This window comes from Cimex lectularius, unplaced genomic scaffold, assembly GCF_000648675.2.
Source record: "Cimex lectularius strain Harlan isolate CLEC.00 unplaced genomic scaffold, Clec_2.1 scaffold224, whole genome shotgun sequence".
NCBI classification, from domain to species: Eukaryota; Metazoa; Arthropoda; class Insecta; order Hemiptera; family Cimicidae; genus Cimex; species Cimex lectularius.
The window spans coordinates 150,112-168,817 of NW_019392750.1; the positions used below are offsets into that span (position 1 = coordinate 150,112).

Consider the following 18,706-nt stretch of genomic DNA (forward strand, 5'->3'; position numbering starts at 1 on the left):
ACATTCGTCAGCGTGATAGGGAACATATAACCTTCTCGTTGAGATGAAAAAGGAAAGGTCGTTGATATTCTACGTTGAAGTTGTCCTTGTAGGAGCTAGTAAGGTCTTTCTAAAATTTAGCACCAAATAGTAAATATTAACAGTGGAGTTGTAGTTCCGTTTGTTGTTGTACAGCTTTATTGTGGTTATTGGAAAGAAACAGTTATGGAGTTGTGTCGGACGACCAGTGGATAGATGTTGTTTGCCAGCCCCCTCGTCAACCCCTGTAAACCGGTACCGGCCCGTCTGAATCGCCTGCGGATGATAATGGCCAAATACGCAGTTGTCGTGGGTAGGAAAGTCGGCGTGTTTGATTCCTGGGCCGAATGCCAGGAACAGGTTCTGGGCTATCCCAAGGCGGTGTACAAAAAGTTCAACACTCAAAACGAGGCAGAATCGTTTCTGAGGAGTCATTCAACCACTGTCGGCTCGGAAGCGGACTCTGTAAGGCGACTACAATTTGTTGATGGTGTGGTACTCGACAAGCATCAATCCAACAAAGTGGAGAGCAATCCTAGTAGTTCCGTACTGGATGGTGTTTACAAAAGGATCTCCTCATTGGAAGAAAAGTTTAATAAGTATGTTATGGAGACCACTTCCAAATTGGAGGCTATTAATTCGAGGTTGATATGTATAGAAAGGAAAAGAAGTGATTGTCCTGTCGAGGACGCAGAAGAAAAAATGGCTGTAAAAAAAATCAAATTGGAAAAATCCCCAGATCAAAACGATTTTGTAATGGACGAAAAAGGTTTTGTTGTTGTATTTACTGATGGCGCATGTTCTTCTAATGGGAAAGCAGGAGCAAAAGCGGGCATTGGTGTATGGTTTAACTACGATCATCCTTTGAACGTCTCGACTCCGGTCAAAGGATCTCCGACTAATAACACGGCAGAGATCCAGGCTGCGAGAGTTGCCATCGATCAAGCAAAGAAAGCCATGATTTCTAAACTCAGTATTCACACAGATTCACAGTTCCTGATAAAATGTATCACTTGCTGGATTTACAAGTGGAAAAAAAACGGTTGGAAGTTGGCCAATGGAGAAAACGTCAAAAATAAAGATGAACTGGTCAAATTGGACAATGCTATTAAAAGTCTTAATGCTATCCAGTGGATTCATGTTAAGGGGCACAGTGGTAATGTCGGAAATGAAATGGCAGACAAACTAGCTAGAGCAGGAGCAGAACAATATCAGTCAAATTTAACATTTGGGGTGTAATCTTAAACCATAGTTTTATAAAAACTCAAAATAGAAAATGTTTTTAAATGTATATAGGTACAAGCTGAGAATAAACTAAATATTAGCAAATTGTTTTAGAGAGGCTTTTCTTTCTCCCATTTTAAATTAAATTTTGAAATTCCAAAAGAACCCATCATTAATCTTGCCCTAAACCATTTATATTGAGTGAAATAATAGATTTTTGACCAACAACAGCTTTTTCAGAATTCAGTTGTTTTTGACATTTTTTATTAATTAAAATGTCAAATAAAAGCTAAATTAATAACAAAATTGAGGGAAAAATGTAAAACCCCTCTTTAATATAATTGCAACACATGGCATAGCTTAAGAACATGTATAATATTTTGAAATGGATAAATTAAAATATTAATCCTTATATGCTTAGTGGTCATAATTGAACTATTTAATTATTTCAATTAATTATACTTTTTATCTAAAGTCTTGGTTGAGTTGAAAAAGTTAGTGTCACTAGCAAGATTCAAACTCACAACTTTTGGCGCAATATGCCGCTGCTCTAACCCATGTCACAATAGCTCTACAAGAATTGATAAAATATTGAATAGGGATCTGAAATATAAAATTACATGACTGATTGGTACACCGTTAATACTTAATTAATTGTATGCAATGGATTTTTAAAGCCAGGGGTGACTTGCTCTATTTGGACAAGAGCATCGTCCATGTGCTCCATGTAACATGGGAGCGATTGAAGACCTGTACCATGTTTGGGGGGTCTGCCCTTTTCCACATTAATTTTGTGTGGCTTTTTAGGAAAAAAAATCCAGAGATGACATGATAGAATTGTAGAATATTTGAATTTGAAAACTGGATACTTCTTGTGAAATATTGTAATTCTGCTTGGAAATATAAGTAAGAAATGGTCAGTAAATTCATTTATTAAGTTTGTAATTCAGTGTTTATTTCACCATGTATAATTAGTTTTATTATTTGAATTAGCATGTAGTTGATGACTTGGGCTAAATGTAGTTTTTCTGTGTTGAACAATTAAATTTAAAGAAAGTTTATCTGTTATGCTTTTTTTTATCATTTACTTTTTAGCTTTATAGTTTAATTTAATTTTTGAGTTTTTTAAGATTTCCATATTATTGTAAAAAGGTTATAGAATGATAAAGTCTATTATTATTAAATCCATTATATTTCGTGGACTGATTTCCCAAATAACCTCTTTCAATTAACTAATCTTTCTATGTAAGGTATTGGTTGAAATGAAAAAGCTGTCATGAGAGGGATTCAAACCCACTACCTTTAGCTTGCCACTGTTCAAACTACTTGAGCTACCGTGACATCTATTATAGTTATCTGTATTATTTACTTATTTGTTTACATCATATTGTTTTAAATTATTTACAAAGGTAAAGACGTATTGTCACTGGTTGTGCAAACCGTTGTTTATTATCATTGATGTTTGGCTAAATTTTTGGTATTACCTCTTTATTTTATTTATATTTTGGATTAGTATTATAATGATGCTGTTTGTACTATGACTCGTGTAGCTTGTAGTTGGAGTAGATTGTTGAATATGGGTTATGATCCGATGAAAGGCTGCTAATGGTGAAAAATTTGAATGTCTAGTACACTAAGTTCAGCATTATTTACTATCTGGATAGAAAGCAGGGACTTCTGGGGAAATGATATTAAATTTTAATTTTAGTCTAAGATCTTTCCATTAGTATTATTTGAAATGATTCCAGGCATAATTCCTGAAATTTTAGGCACCACCAGAATACGATTAAGTTGGACCCAAACTGTCAAGTAAAAAACTGGTGAAGCAATGTAAACATTGTATTTATGAACTAATAAATTACTATTTTTTAAACAATATTATATTTATTTACAGTAATTTTATTGAAGTTTATTTATAAATTAATACTCAAGGTTTACTTCCACAGACCTGAAATAAAAGAAATAATAATGAATAATTTAATTTGAACATAAAACATAACAATGAGTCCGTACCAATTCAATTTGATTGCTGACACAATTAAACATATCATATGCTACATCGCATGTATATCCTTCTTCTGCAACAACAACAAATAAATAAATTAGAACCTTAGAGGAAGTTAACACTGAATTTAAGTGAGACAATTACGTTTAAGGAGACTAGGGTCATTGGTCCTATTTTGCAACTCCTGAGCCAAACATTGCTGGACAGCCTGAATAGTGGCAAGGTAGTAATTCCGGTCTTTATTTCCTTCAGAGTAAATTTTGACAAGCCCAGTGGCCGTTGGGATCCCATTGGTATCAACCTGGAAAGTTACCGCTTTGCAACTACTATTGTAAATATTCAAAAACAAATTAAACTTTAATTTCTATAAATGACTGTACTAATTTTTACATAAAGCGTTAAAGGAACAGATAGGTAATGGAAAAAGCAGAAATGTCCCATTCAAAAATCGCAGTTATTTTCCAAACAGCTAAAATGGTCGAAATGATTTCCTATTTTCTTTCATTGAAGGCATGAAAGCATTCCTAATTATAGGGTAATATAAATCCCAATGTAACTGTAAATTACCATCAACTTCATCAATTTGGGCTCAGAAAATAAAAAGGAATCCCACTCAAATTACTGCCATGCTTGTTCAAACCCATTGCTAACAAATGAAGAAATTTTACCTGGCATCTCAGGTAATAAGACATCTCTAAACCTAATTACAAAACCAAATACAAGTCATTATTTGAGCCTCTCATTAAGGAGAAAGTAAACATCCATGAGGGTTGGTTTGGCAAATGCCATTACAAGTTTCGATAAATTGAGCACGATAAAAGGAATACAATATTATACTTATCAGGAGACAGCAGGATTGTGCGAATTGGAAAATTATATGTTCAAAATTAAGTAAACATGCCAAATATATTGAGGTATTTCTTTGTTAATTTTTATGCACCGATGCTTTGGGAACAATTAATTTAAAGACCATTTAAGCCAACACTAATGAAGCCACTTCACAGACCATCATTTGACATATAATTGAAAACGAAGGAATGACAATGAAATAATATCGCCTCCTTGAAAAGATTGATGATGCAAAAAATCTTGAAAAAAATTGTGGTCAATGAAGATGAACAGAGTTATTATAAGTCATTTATGGACAAATGCAACAAAATGAATGCAGATCGGTCAAAAGTTTTTGATACCATTAAATTAGCTTTAACTGGAGAAATAAATAGCTCTCAAAATATATTCTTTGTTGACGGACCTGGAGGTAGCGATAAGACATTTTTATACAAAAAGATGATACCTTTCTGGAGATATTTGGGCAAAAAGTTGCAACCAATTTATTTGAGGAAGAAATGAGTAATTGAGCTATATTAGCAGCTAGAAATGACGAAGGGAAAAAATCAATCATCTTATTGTGAAATGACTAACAGGAGAAATTGTTGTGTGTTTCCTTAGATCATGTTTAGTCACTAGCTGGTGGCAAAGCTGACAATGAAAACATGTACAGTATCCCTTTGAATAAATACAGACACTGGCACCTTCAGGTTTACCTCCTGCAGAACGGCACTTAAAAGCAGGAAGTAAAGTTAAGCAATTGTGAAATTTACACACAGGAAACGGTTTCAGTAAGTTGAGAGATAGTAAGAAAAATTGAATGAAATATTAACTGGAAATAAAAAGGGAGATATTGCGCACATCCTTCGATTAGATTTACACATGATACCAAAATGCCCTTTGTTTTGAAATGGTTGCAATTCCCAGACTGTCTAGCATTAGCTTATTAGCCATAAATAACTCAAAAGGATAAAATTTGGGAAAATAGGTTGGATTATAAATTCAAAAACACAATTACACAAGGACAATTATATGTAGCCCTTTGGTATTCGACAAAGATGGGCATTAACAAAATAATGCAAATTCAAAGAAAAATGCAATAAAATATTATTTTCAATGATTATTTTTACCAAAAAATAAAAATCTTCTTGGGCCACAACATCCTTCAGCTTAAAGATTCAGATTCAAAAACGAGTACATACTTACATCAATTGATATTTTTACAAGTTCTAATTCCTTGTTAAGTAAAGTTGTTAAGGTAACGTCTACCATAGTTACTTATTACATAAACTTGGTTACTTATTAATTAGCCACTAATGATAATTTATGAATTACCAAGCCATTCTTTGAAATAATTCTAATAATAGGCATATTGGATTGTGTGAAGGAGTTTTCTTTTTAAGGAGCAGTCCCTTGAGTAAAAAGGCTATTGGTCTTTAGGCATATAATTAGATGGAGGCAAATATGATTATTATGTCCAGGTTTTGGAATTGAACCAGTTTCACACTTTACCAAGTGCTTGGAATATATCCCATTCTTAGGCAGCTTCTGTAAATTTTGATTAGTAAGGAAATTAGGAATAAGGAAATTTTCCTGTGTACACCATCTGTTCCTGGAGAGTTGAATGGGCTGAAGATGTCAATTGCCCGTTCAATTTTTCAGGTGTTATAACTGTTTTGGCTATTTTCCAATATTTTATTTTGTTTTGGCAGGTTTAGCTTTGTCCCTATTGTCTAGGACATTTGATTCTGTATTAACAGAATGGTAAATTTCTACCAGGGGAACTGCTGGCAGCGAACCCCTTCCCCACTTTAACAATAGAAGTCAATGAGAATTCACCACCCTAATTGGTTCAATGCTTTAGTCACATCTCATCGATAAGTTCTCACCAACCATCAATGGAACCAACAGAAGCCATTCTTACCGGCAAACCATGTACATAGCCACATGGGTTCTATCAACAGCTCGCATTCATCAGTCACAAACCAGCTGACTAGGCTCACAGATGCCTGAGGCCCTATACTCCATACTGTTTACCAACACCTATCTCACCATGCCATGGAATTTCTTGACAACTCACAGCAGAAAGGCTTGAAACTGTCACCTGTCAGAGATGCTACAGCAAATAACATTTCTGCAACACTGGCCCTTTTCAGGGCCCACTTACAATCAGTGTATTTTCTTTTAAAAATTTACTATATCTGTCTCAGTTTGTGTTTCAGGGATTTTGAGTCATATTATCAGGCTTATCTATTTCTGTGATTTCAAGATATAAATGTTGATGGTCTGATGATCTCCTAAGACACTACCCAATCCACTCCTCAGTCAAAAAACAGCGGGCTGCAAGAGTCCTTTAGTTTGGATGTTGCCATGCATCCTCATCTGCCTAATCTTGTAACCTGGCAAAATGCTGAAATGTGTCTGATAGGCAATCAGCAAGTTTAACCAGAATGATCAGAAATGATGAGACTACAAGTTCTGAAAATTCTGAATTAATATATACATATACTTTAATACTATATAGCTAGTGTTTATTCAATAATAGATTAAATTATTAATTAAATAAAAACCACTTTAAGAATTACTCACAGCTTTCATTTTTCTATAGACACATTGAAGTAGGCACTAAAAAATAAAAATAAAATAAAATAATTAGTTGTTTAGTTACAAAAATGTAATAAATCAATTGAAACTTACACCTGCTATCCTCTTTTCCTCTCCACTGAAAGCTTCCCGTTTTTCACGAATACCTTCAGTTGATTTCCTATTATTTACAATGCCAACTGTTTCCCCAAGTACACTCAAAGCTTCTGCAAAATGTGAAAAATATATTATGTGTTAATGAGCTACTGATTAAGAGAGACAGATATTCAATTAAACTCAGAAAATTAATTTAAAAAAGTTTTTTTGCCCAATAGATACAATAGAATAGATACAACCAACTTATCCTGAAAATTATGCATATTCTAATCTTCCAAAAAAAGCAATCTATTTTTCTACATTACCCTTATTTAAGACATAAGAATGAGCCATATGGAGAAATTGATAACAAGATGGAGAATGAATTTATGAGATCATTTTATTGAAAAATAAAAAATGTTAGATTCATTACTAACATTTATTTTTGTTTTATTGTATAATTGATATGAAAAATACCTGTAATTATACATTTCATATAAATATTCATGTTGCCCTACAATATTTTTTTCTATTGTTCCAGTTATTCATTCATTTTAAAATAATAGTTTATGTAATCACCTTGGAGTAAAGCATATTTGATTTCATCTTGGCATTGTCCTATGACCTTTTCAAGTTTCTGTGGTGCTGTTGTAGGAGCTTGACACAACTGTCTTTCCTATAAAATAAAGATTTGTTAATGAGGCCTTTTTTTCCCCCATCAGCTTTATTTATGTAAAGCACTTATACATTGTTAGATTACATAAGTAAATTAATAGAACTAGAATAATTTTACATCATTAACATTTGTTATATTATGAACAGAGAACAGACGTGGGGAATTATTACGTCTTTAATTTTACTGTGCAGTCATGCTTTGCATAAAAAAATCACTGTATTATTTCATTTGAGAGATTAATTGATTGAAGAGCAATAGTTTAATTTTTTATCATTTTCCTTAAAACAAATCTATTTTTAAACAAACAGGAAGTTTGTAGGCCCATTCAGGGCCTTCCTATAAGAAACATTTTATGTGCTTAGGCTGAGGCAATTCAAACTGCTTTGGGTTTCTCAATTTATTGAATTGAATCCATTTGTATTTGTTTGTCTACAATATGTGAATATATTTATAGTAATATAGTAGTAGTAGTATATATTAAAATTTGATTTTTACCTATCATCTTGATCTGCATATCTTCGTTGATTTTGTCCTCAATTGTTGCTTTGTGGTAGACAAATTATCAATTAGAAGCAGACCAAGATAACCAGAGAATTATCAAATTATATGTTCATCACCCAATGGACCACAGGAGGAAATCTCACAATTTCATATATGTATAATGTAATATAGTTCTTCTCCTTCTAATATAACATATATATTTATTTATCCACTTGATAATAAATGTAACATATATATTTGTTTTAAATTGTTAATAAATATGATTTTTTATTTTATTTAATACATATCTTGCCAATGAACAAGACGTAGCGTACATCACAAGGACAAGATGCCAACCATTTTGTTCCCAAATGAATGCAGCCATTTTCAAATGCTGATGATTTTGTCAACTTTTCATGGTATATATAAATAGTGCTCAAACTCATAAATGTCATTAATATGAGAAATTCCATGTTAATTCAATCTGTTTGTGTATGAACTTGGTATGAAATTCTTTTTTGAGAAATGTGTTGATAAATTATTAGCACAGTTGCAGCAAGCAGTACGAATTTTGCAATTTGATTTTATTTTTTAACGATATGATATAAGCATTATGATATAACCATGTGTTTACAGGAAAGATTGTGATGCAAACATATTTCTGATTTTGAAAGTATGAACCAGTTATACATTACATTCAATTAAACATATTAATATATTAAACATGTTAATTGTTTAGCAGAAGTTATTGCTTCACACAAATTGAATAAATTAATAATCTCAGCTATTGCTGAGTGGCTACCCTCCAGATTTAATTCCGACTGTAGTCACTGAACCTTTCATCTGAAACATCTACTGGATGTTATGCCAATCTTGTGTGGATATAAAATTAAAATTATATATGTAATCAAAAATAATTAAGAAACAAGATTTATAAACAAAATTGGTTATTTTGCTGCAACCTGTTTGAAATTGACAAATATTTTAAACAAATGTGTAGACATCATTTTGAAGCAAATTGAAAACATTAAGAAGTTTGACATGTACTTTTTGTTCCCTCATTTCATTTTGCACAAATGCTCTTACAATAAGCAATAGAGCACATTCAATATTGTAGTTTGGTGGTTTCCTTTCATTTTGGTTTGTCTATCCTTGCAGTGTGTCAGACACGTTTTGGCTTTTCTCACATTTTCAGTAGTAGGTTAATGTTAAGATTACGGTTAATAAGGTGAAAAGCAAAACACATCTGACAAACAAAAACAGTGTAGATAAGCATGCCAAAAATGGCCAAGTACAGGGTTATCACACCACCCTAAAAGCTGAGATTTCTCTCCTCATAGTATACAGGCTCATTATGGCAACAGAATTTTTTTCTTCAGCGATGAGAGATTTCTTGAATATATACTTATTTTAAGGAGGTACATAGCTGTTGTATAAACATCAATTTATTTAAATAGTCCTACTAAAAAATTATATTTAAATATTCCTACTAAAAATATGCACAAAAGGTTTTTTTTGTTCTCACAAGGGCTTGCAACAGCAGAGATCGTATGATTTTTTTTTTTTTTGAAAAACAGCTCATTTGTAAGTACTAAGTAGTAAGTACTCTGAACGGGACCCTAAAGGCTAGTTTCACGTGCTCCCCACGACGATAATTGTGAGAATTGGTGTCTTGATGGCGACTATCGTACGCACCATCGCCATGTAATTTCTAACTATCTTGATAGAAATAATATCGTACAGTCATCGTACATAAGAGGACTTCATTCTGTCTAATATCTATCGGCCCGATAGTTGAGAGTAGTTATCGCAAATGTCACAGCTACTCTCGCAGTCGCTATCGTGCATGAACACCACACTCACATTTTCATGAATGCAAATTAATAAAAAATGTCGCTACCGGATCGTTAGTACATACGTGGCTATGCTAGTAGTTTAAAGAAAAATGTCAACTCGATCTTCTGAATTTCTGGAAAATACAGACGATTTCCCTCATCCCTGTACGTGGAAGAAAAAAGGTCCCCTATTTTAAAAACCGAATTCATTCATTCATGAAGCAATACATCTTAGGGCATAAAATCATATGCAAAAAACAAACTTTTTTCCTCCAAGAAGCGGAATAGAGAATTCGCTGCCGTGCTCAAGCACAATTCTCATATCGGTGACATTCCTACGTGCTCTCTATATGGAGCCAAAGAATTGCATTCCTAAATCAAGTGGGACATCGAGCGACCTTTTTCTACGTGCGGGACACATATATGGGCTTTGGACCCAAAGTCAGTGTCCGTGTCACTGATGTCAATCTCACCTGGCCTATCCTTAATCCAGTGAGGATGGCCCCTCTTCTACGAATCAGATCCTCCGAGGGCCACCCATCGACATTGCTCTTGATTCGCGAGATTCGCTTTTTCTTGAATAGAACTTTTTTATAATTTATTTTTTATCTTATTACTTATTCTCTTCCATAGACGGAGACAAATAAAGGACAATTTCACAATAATATTTTTCAATTTTGTTCATATATGGATTTCACGAAACTGGACACTTTTTAAGTTAAATCAGTTGAAAAGGGGAAAAGAACAGTATCCCGAAATCAACATGAATATTATTATCGGGTTGTCCGGAAAATAATGCAGGATTTTAAGTTTTCATTAAAAAAAATCTATATAAAATATTCTGTTTACGTTTACAGGATTACTCATTTGTATGAATGTCAACACTTATTAATCCTCTTCCAAATGATATTGTTTGTTTACCTCTGTAGCATTCCGCTACTTGGAAATAATTCAGTCATCCTTATAATGTCAAAGCGAGAATTTCGTACGATTTTCTTTTACGAGTTTAAACTCGGCCGAAGCGGAGCCCAAACGGCTAGAAACATTAACCAAGTCTGGGGCGAGGGTTGTGTTAATGAGTGCACTGTGCAAAGGTGGTTTAAAAAATTTCGGGAGGGAGATTTCAGCCTTGAAGATGAAGAAGGTCGTGGAAGGCCTTCCTCTCTTAATGATGATGTTCTGCGATCAGTGGTGGAAGAAAACCCCAAAACAACTGTTCGAGAACTTGCAGAGCAACTCAAAGTCAGTAAAACGACCGTCGCTGACCACCTCAAGGCGATTGGAAAAGTGAAAAAACTCGAAAATTGGGTTCCACACTCATTAAACGATCGCCAAAAAATCAGCGCTTTGATGTTTGTGCATCACTTCTTTGTTGAAACAAAAATGACCCATTTCTGGCCAGAATTGTTACATGTGACGAAAAGTGGATTCTCTACGATAACACTAGACGTTCTGGACAGTGGCTCGACAAAGGAGAAGCTCCAAAGCCCCCAACTCATCAAAAAAAGGTAATGGTTACGGTATGGTGGGCTTCATTTGGTTTAATACACTACAGCTTCTTAAATCCTGGCGAAACCATCAATGCTGAATCATACTGTAACCAAATTAATACCATGCATCAGAAATTGGCAGTAATGAAGCCCTCTTTGGTCAATCGGAAAGGGCCCATTTTGTTGCATGACAACGCTCGACCACATGTGTCACGTGTAACGTCACAAAAATTATTGGAGCTTGGCTATGAAACTTTGCCTCACCCACCCTACTCTCCGGACCTCTCGCCTACTGACTACCATTTTTTTAGACACCTGGACCACTACTTACAACACATAATATTCAAAAATCAAACGGAACTGGAAAATGCATTTATTGACTTTATCAATTCTAAAAATTCTGAATTCTACTCAGACGGAATTAATAAGTTACCAACACGTTGGGAGAAATGTATTGAGAGTATGGGAAATTATTTTGATTAAAGAACATTGCTTTAAAGTAACTAGTTTCTTTTTTTTTGTTTAATACCAAAATCCTGCATTATTTTCCGGACAACCCAATATATGAAATTGTGTTTTTGGTTGTCCCATCTTTGGAATAGTCTTTGTACATTTATGTATGTATTTGGTAGCGAAGATTTTAACGAATGAACTTGAATGAATATTTCTCGTTTTGAATATAGGTAAGCAGAAAATAGGATCAACATGAAATACGGACAAGGTGGTTCACTTTCTAAGTCTTAATCATGGTAAAAGTTCAGCAAGGTTCAATAAATAAGAGCTACATAAGTTAATACGATAAATAATCTTTCCAACCTCTCCGTTTCATCTTCCCTCAATGAAACATGAGCAACATCAAATATATTATATAATGTTTTAGTTTTGAAACGGTCCTGTATTCAACTGTGATCTCTTTATATAAAAAAATATAGGAAATCAAGAATAAAAAAGATATTACGAAAGAAATGATAACCATTTTAATTGTGAAAAATTTCACAAAAAGTACAATTTGAGATTTTAAAAAGCGCTTATTTTTTCAAATCTAACGATTAAGTTTTCTGTATTTGCTTATTTCCTTATTTTATAATTTAAAAAAAAATTTAAACTTCATAGTGATTTTTTTAATTTACACGGGATACAATAAACATGGGAGTTTTCTCCTTTAGAAAAATCTTTTTGATTGCATACTTAATAAAACACATAATTTTTTGATGGTGTCCATCCTGATTTTGTGAAACTCCGTAGCAAGAAGAGAAGATACTGAAGATGGTCTATATTAGACCGAAACGCGTCTGATGTAATAAATGCCTATTGTGGAAAAGTCAATTTATTTCCTACCCACCATCTTAAACATATAAATTATTAATTTTTTTAATTTATTGACACATCAGTGCGGTAAGTTATTTAAGGGATCATCTTTTCACTATAAAAAATGTGTGATTTCTTCGTGTGGTCTGCGGGATGATGTCGTTCCCGATCATTAGTTAATTTTCAATAGTTTGATAATAATGATTGTAATGGTTCAATAGAATGGTCGTAGTGACTTTTGATTTACTAAGAAGTCTTGACTTTATAAAAACAACCCAGATTCAGCGCTGAACCTGGTGCATTGCCGAAACGCACCTGACAGACCAACACAGCGAGGATAGACAAATTACATATTAAGAAAAAAATTATAACGATAAATGAAATATCTTATAGTATCCTGTAAACAGCCAAAACTACAGATAACATTGAATTGAAACTGAAAATGCAAAAGACCTGGTTGGCGGCGAAGGTGGTGGCTGCCAACAGAAGAAGCAGGTTGAAATGCATGTTGCCTGTATGGTGTTCGACTTGAAAGTGAAACGAAGTTGCCCGGGCGGTGGACGGGCTCACCTTTCGTAACATATGTAACTTCCTCTGGCGAAAGAGACCGACCCGTTTCACAACCCAGTCTTTCCTTATATTTTCCATTTAATTTGCAAATTGTAAATATTATAATTCGTAAAATGAAAATGGACAGTTACTCCTCGTTTTACTGGCCTCTGCCAGTAGCAAAAAGTTAATGCCTCTAAGCGTTAGTGCACCGCGTCTAGATGATCTTCAAATTTATTTTGAAGTCGAGTGGGAAAATGTCTGGGTAATAAGTAAGTGATTTCTATCTGTATTCAAGCTGTCCTGATAAACAAATTCTATAATAAAGTAGGACCCGATGTATTATACAGGGTGTATCAACTTCTCCAGTCCATCTATTTAATTTGGAAACGATTAACTTTAGCAAACAATGGTCTTATACAAACCTCAAGTCAATTTTAGCAAGGAATCGCGTGGTGATATAGATATTTACATAACTTTCTCAACTAGCTAGTAAGTAACACCAACGTTGTTAATTTTAAAATGAGAATCCCATATTTTTATTACACAATTCGATGTTGAACCAATTTTCCTATATAGATTATGCCTGAATTTTAAATTTTAAAAGGGTGTTGTCACCTCCCGATCATTGTTTGGTAATGCTGTAGATGTGTAAGTTGGTAAAGCGTAGCGTTCTCTGGTTTGATTCCTGGTGTATCTTGTCTCGCCAGTACTCCTGTGAATGTAATCCTTCTATAGACAATATGCCCCAGTGGAAAACTGCTTTCCTCATTAAAAAAAAACCTTTTAGATTTTCAGTTTAGATTATTATTTTGACTTATATACAAGTAAGCATTTTTTGTGTAATTAAAATCATCTTTAATATTACCGCTGTAAAATAAATTAGTTGTGATATAATCAAAAGAATTTCTAACTCCGGAAGAAGGATTTTTGCATTGTAAAAAGATTGTAAACTTAAATTATGTTTAATAATTCTTCTTCTTCTATTGCCATTGTGTGCTTAGGTCGGACGCATTTCCTTATCTTCATAGGTGACTCTTTCATCTGTTCCTTTTCTGTTACGGATAAAAGCGATTTGTGAGAAAATGGATTATGTGATTGTATTTTTCTATTGTTGAAGCATTTAATTAAAATTTTATTTTTTAAACTAAATATTTAAAAAAATATAATTTTTTTATAGTGATCGGTTGTTTAATAATTTGTTGGAGTCGTGAGGAGCGGTCAAAAATGAAGTAGTTTAGAAAAACACTGCGTTTCGAACTTTATTCATCTTCAGGGCCTAAACTGTGGTGCTAGTCTTGTGGTGTCAATACCACAATTTCATACAAAACGAATGTGACACCACAAGAATAGCATCACAGTTTAGGCCCTGAAGAGGACCCTAATAAAGGTCGAAACGTAGGCAAAAAATGGAAAAGGTGTTTTTCTAAACTACCTCATTCTTGACCGCTTCTCACAACTCAAAAAAATGTAAAATATTTGTTATCCTTTAAACGTAAATCAACGAAAGTGGTTTTAAAAATAAACAAAGTAAATACCTGGAGTGAGACGTTCTACGACTACTTATAAAAAGAGATAGAATAATAATGATTGGGTAGCTTCTCCGACTGCATTCCTCAGAGGTCCGACTACGTCGATGTGGATATGTTCGACCGTGCGAGTGCGGGAATGATCCCAAAGGTGAGATTTGCTTTTTGTCAGGGAGCATAGGTTTTTGCCATCAGCCGATGTCAGAGTTCATGGCAGGCCAGAAGTAGCGTCGGTCACCACCTTTCGGCTGCTCTTAACTCCCGGATGGCTTGGGTTGTGGTCACGTTTGAAAGCTGCTCTCCTGAAGGCTGGGGGAAGGTAGGGTCATGGGGTTGCTGAAGATGTTTTGCACAGGGAGTGTAGTAAGTAAGTCCTGGATCTTGACCTCCAATTTGAACAATCCTCTAGAGCGAAGGCTTCCATCTTCTTCTTCTTCAGCTTGTTGTGCTGTTGAGAGGTCTTTCCATCCAGTAGCGGTTTCCAGTACGTCCGGACAGGAAAGAGCGTCTGCTACCGGACTGTAGGTTCGGTAGTTGTTTCTGTTTCTAGTTGTTTCTCGTCTGATTTAGAATTACCGACTGTGCGGCTCCGGTTTCGATCAGATAGGTTGTCCGACTTAGAGACGGGCCGAAATTGAGTCGATTTTAGTGGAATTAATTTTTTTCGTAATTTCATTTCAGTGTCATAGTGCCATAGCTGGGAACTCCCTGAGGACGTGTCGCTTTTCTGCATTTCTTTGCATCCCATCCTGGTCAGCTGGCTCATACAACTCCAAGGACTACCTACTTCTTCACAGCATGACACATCACGCCTTACCATGTCCACATTCATTACTTCCTTTTTTTCCCCTCCACTTTCGTGTGCTAGCGTTTTATGTTCTTCTCCTAGTTTCGTCCTAGGGAAGAACACTACGATCGGGGGAGGTCTAGAAACATCCTCTCCTACCCACATTACCAGCTTCTTTTCCTCGTTAAATCCCCATTTGGGGGTTATCTCCTGTAGCCATTCTTCAGTTTTACCATCTTGACAATCTAGGACCATCATGGCTGGCCTGAAGTATTTGCCTTTGAAGTGTATTTTGGCTTCCCATCCTTTTGCAATTTCATCGGTTTTGTTTACTGATGAGTAGTTTGGAAAGTTGAATTTTTTTTTCTTTTTTTTAAACGGATTCTTAACATCACGATTATTTTTATTTGTAATAAACAGAAAAACTTTTAAAATAAACTGATGAGGACTCGATTCTTGGCTGGAACTGCGGCAAGGCCCAGTTCTAAAGAAAGTTCGGCAGCCATTAGTTCTTCTAGATCTTCAGCCGTCTTAAAAACTTTGTCGGATATAATGAATATTGTAAACTGTTTTAAATTATTCCATTACGCTCCTCCTTGTCATATTTCAAACATTTGAATGTATAAGAATAACATTTATCTTTATTTTTTATTTTATTTTATTTTATTTATTTTTTTTGGGGGGGGGTTAATTTTTTATAACAATATTTGTTTAAGAACAAGGATTATCCTTTGGGTTGGATAAGCTGATCCCCAGCCGCAGGCTACGGCAGAACTGGTTGAGACACGGAAGGACCTTTTCTCAACGTTTTGGAAGGCACTTTTTTTTTATATTTGTTAATGGCATCGTGATACGTATGCCACTGATCATTTCGATTATTTTTTTTTTTAAATTTTAGTATACTTATTTTAAAAGGTTACTGGGTTAATTTATTTGGGTCAGACCCCGATTTTTCTTTTTTAAATGAACTTGTTTGAATAGTGGCACTAATATTTGTTCACACTCGAGAGTGACACGAGTTGCTCGAAGTGAAAAGGATCTGCATAAAGATCGTGATAAGAAGAAAGAAATTCAGTTTATGCAGTTACAAAGTTTCTAAGGATATTTATTGCTCTGCACGTGTCTTCAGCCGTAAGAAAGTATGTACAACATGCATTTACCAGCATTCTAAGATATCTGTTAAATACACAGAAATAATTTGACATAAAATATAATTTAATCCCTCTGGATGACCTGAAAGAGCCATAACGAATGCAGCATATGTTATATTTATAACTTATGAAAGAAAAAAGAAGGAGAAAGAAAATTTATAATTTTTATGTTTGAATATAGATTCCAAGTTGTACTCGAATTAGCACATCAGTATATTTATTTATTTATACGGGTAAATATTTCCAGTTACACGTTCAACTCGGTATACTAAGATTCAATACGGATACTAAAGATTAGCATCTATTAAATTAAAATTAAAAGGTCAAAAATTTCAAAAAAATGTACATGATATGTATATGTGTTATTACAGGTATGCATAGAGAAGTAAGTTTGAAAATATAAGTAAAAAGAATTAAGAAAAGATATTGGGTTGTCCGGAAAATAATGCACGTTTTCATGTTTTCTTTCAATTAGCCGTCTATATAATAAACTGTTTACTTTTGATGAATTATTCTTTTATATGAATATCAAAACAAATTTTTGCTTACCTCAGTAGCATTTCTTGGGAATAATTCAATTTTTACTAAGAAGTTACGCGTGATTTTCGCGTAATTTCGTTTTATTAGTTATAGTCGGTCGGAATGATGCCAAAACGGCCAGAAAAATCGATGAAGTCTGGGGCGACGGCGATGTCAGTGTGAATGAGAGCACCGTTCAGAAATGGTTAAAAAATTTCGAGAGGGAGATTTTAGCCTTCAAGACAAAGGTCGTGGAAGGATTTCTTTCTTAGATGATGATGTTCTGAAAGCGTTGGTCGAAGAAAATCCCAGAATTTGCAGAGAATCTTTTAGCAAATCGACCGTCGCTGATCACCTAAAGGTAACTGGAAAAGTCAACCAGGATTCTGGTTGGATTTCTGACAGGTCATTGCCACTTACGAAAGGACATGCACCGGTTAGGAATACAGACAGAAGAAACACTGTGCAGATACTGCCAGGAGGAGACCGCAGAACACATTCTATGTTTCTGTGAAGGTCTGTGGATGACAAAAAAAACCGCAAGCAAGATCCTACACTAAGGAGCCGCTGGCAAAGTTATGGAGGGTGATTAACAACCTGAAGCTGGCCAATGAGTTATAAAAAATAGGGGAGCACAATAATTCAGTATGCAGTAGGCCTTGTGGCCGCCTCTTTTATCCCTATCCCTATCCGTACAGAAAGATCTTTGCCCTCAAAAAAGCTGGATAAAATGCTATTATATGTTGGGTTAAAGGTCATGCGTGTATTCATTTCAACGAAGCTGTAGACACATTGGCGAAGGAGGCCATTATATCTGGTGTATCCTACCAGATTAAAATTCCCAAAATAGACTTATTATTTTCAATCACTTGTGGTCTAACATATGGGATAAAGACTACAGATCAGCAACAGTTGGCGAGTACTATCGAGCTTAAATCCCAAAACTAAAAACAAACCGTACTTTACGGAAGGAGACGGGCAAAGGGAATTTTATTCCACTATTTTCAGAATGAAAACTAACCATGGCTTGTGGGGGAATTATAAGTGTACATGTGTGGTGATTAGTGACCGTTAATCGATAATTATTCAGAAATCGTGAGATGCGGTCTAGTGTGATGTAGGTTTCAGAAAAACATTTTCTTTATCGTGCCAACGTATTTTTGTATATATTGCCAAACGTATTTATATACGTATATAAACATAAAACAGTAATATCGCACTGGCACTCTCAACACGACACGCAAGCATGGCACAATTACATAGAAGACAAACACTTTGAGTGAGTAAAAATACTTTGATTGAATAAAAAAAATATATTTTGCATTGCATAAATTAACTTTTTTCCACATCCTACATGTATTTGTTAAATGTAAACAATGTTTGTAAAACCCAGGCCCTGAAGATGATCTCAATAAAGATCGAAACGTGGCACGATAAAGAAAATGTTTTTCTGAAACCTACATCACACCAGACCGCATCTCACGATTTTTGAATAAATATAAGTGTACAGTTGGAATAAGCACATCCCCTGATTTCCATCCATCAAATTCCAGTCATATAATACTAGAATGTCCAGAGTATTAAAACCAGAGAATACGATAGGATTAACTTTACAGTGGCCCAAAAAG

The 18,706-nt window shown here is 34.4% G+C and overlaps 2 protein-coding genes across 2 annotated transcripts; one reads left to right on the top strand and one right to left on the bottom strand.

The window, feature by feature from the left end:
* The first annotated feature begins 41 nt into the window (after nt 1-41).
* LOC106673024 (ribonuclease H1) lies at nt 42-1,657 on the top strand. Its single transcript, XM_014404928.2, has one exon. It carries the CDS (start codon nt 235-237, stop codon nt 1,255-1,257), a length of 1,023 nt encoding a protein of 340 aa, XP_014260414.1. The 5' UTR covers nt 42-234; the 3' UTR covers nt 1,258-1,657.
* Nucleotides 1,658-3,087: 1,430 nt separating this feature from the next.
* On the bottom strand, nt 3,088-13,088 carry LOC106673039 (general odorant-binding protein 70). Its single transcript, XM_014404953.1, has 7 exons — nt 12,997-13,088; nt 7,334-7,430; nt 6,773-6,885; nt 6,665-6,700; nt 3,392-3,548; nt 3,256-3,320; nt 3,088-3,190 (listed from the first exon to the last, which is right to left on the bottom strand). The coding sequence occupies exons 1-7, from the start codon at nt 13,048-13,050 to the stop codon at nt 3,170-3,172; spliced, it is 543 nt and encodes a 180-aa protein (XP_014260439.1). The 5' UTR covers nt 13,051-13,088; the 3' UTR covers nt 3,088-3,169.
* Between the last annotated feature and the right edge of the window lie 5,618 nt (nt 13,089-18,706).

Coding starts and splice junctions, on each gene's coding strand:
- LOC106673039 (XM_014404953.1), bottom strand. CDS start 13,050: ATGCATTTCAACCTGCTTCTTCTGTTGGCAGCCACCACCTTCGCCGCC. Junction 6,886..7,333: donor CAAATATGCTTTACTCCAAG/GTGATTACATAA, acceptor CACATTTTGCAG/AAGCTTTGAGTGTACTTGGG. Junction 3,549..6,664: donor TCTATAGAAAAATGAAAGCT/GTGAGTAATTCT, acceptor GTAACTTTCCAG/GTTGATACCAATGGGATCCC.
- LOC106673024 (XM_014404928.2), top strand. CDS start 235: ATGTTGTTTGCCAGCCCCCTCGTCAACCCCTGTAAACCGGTACCGGCC.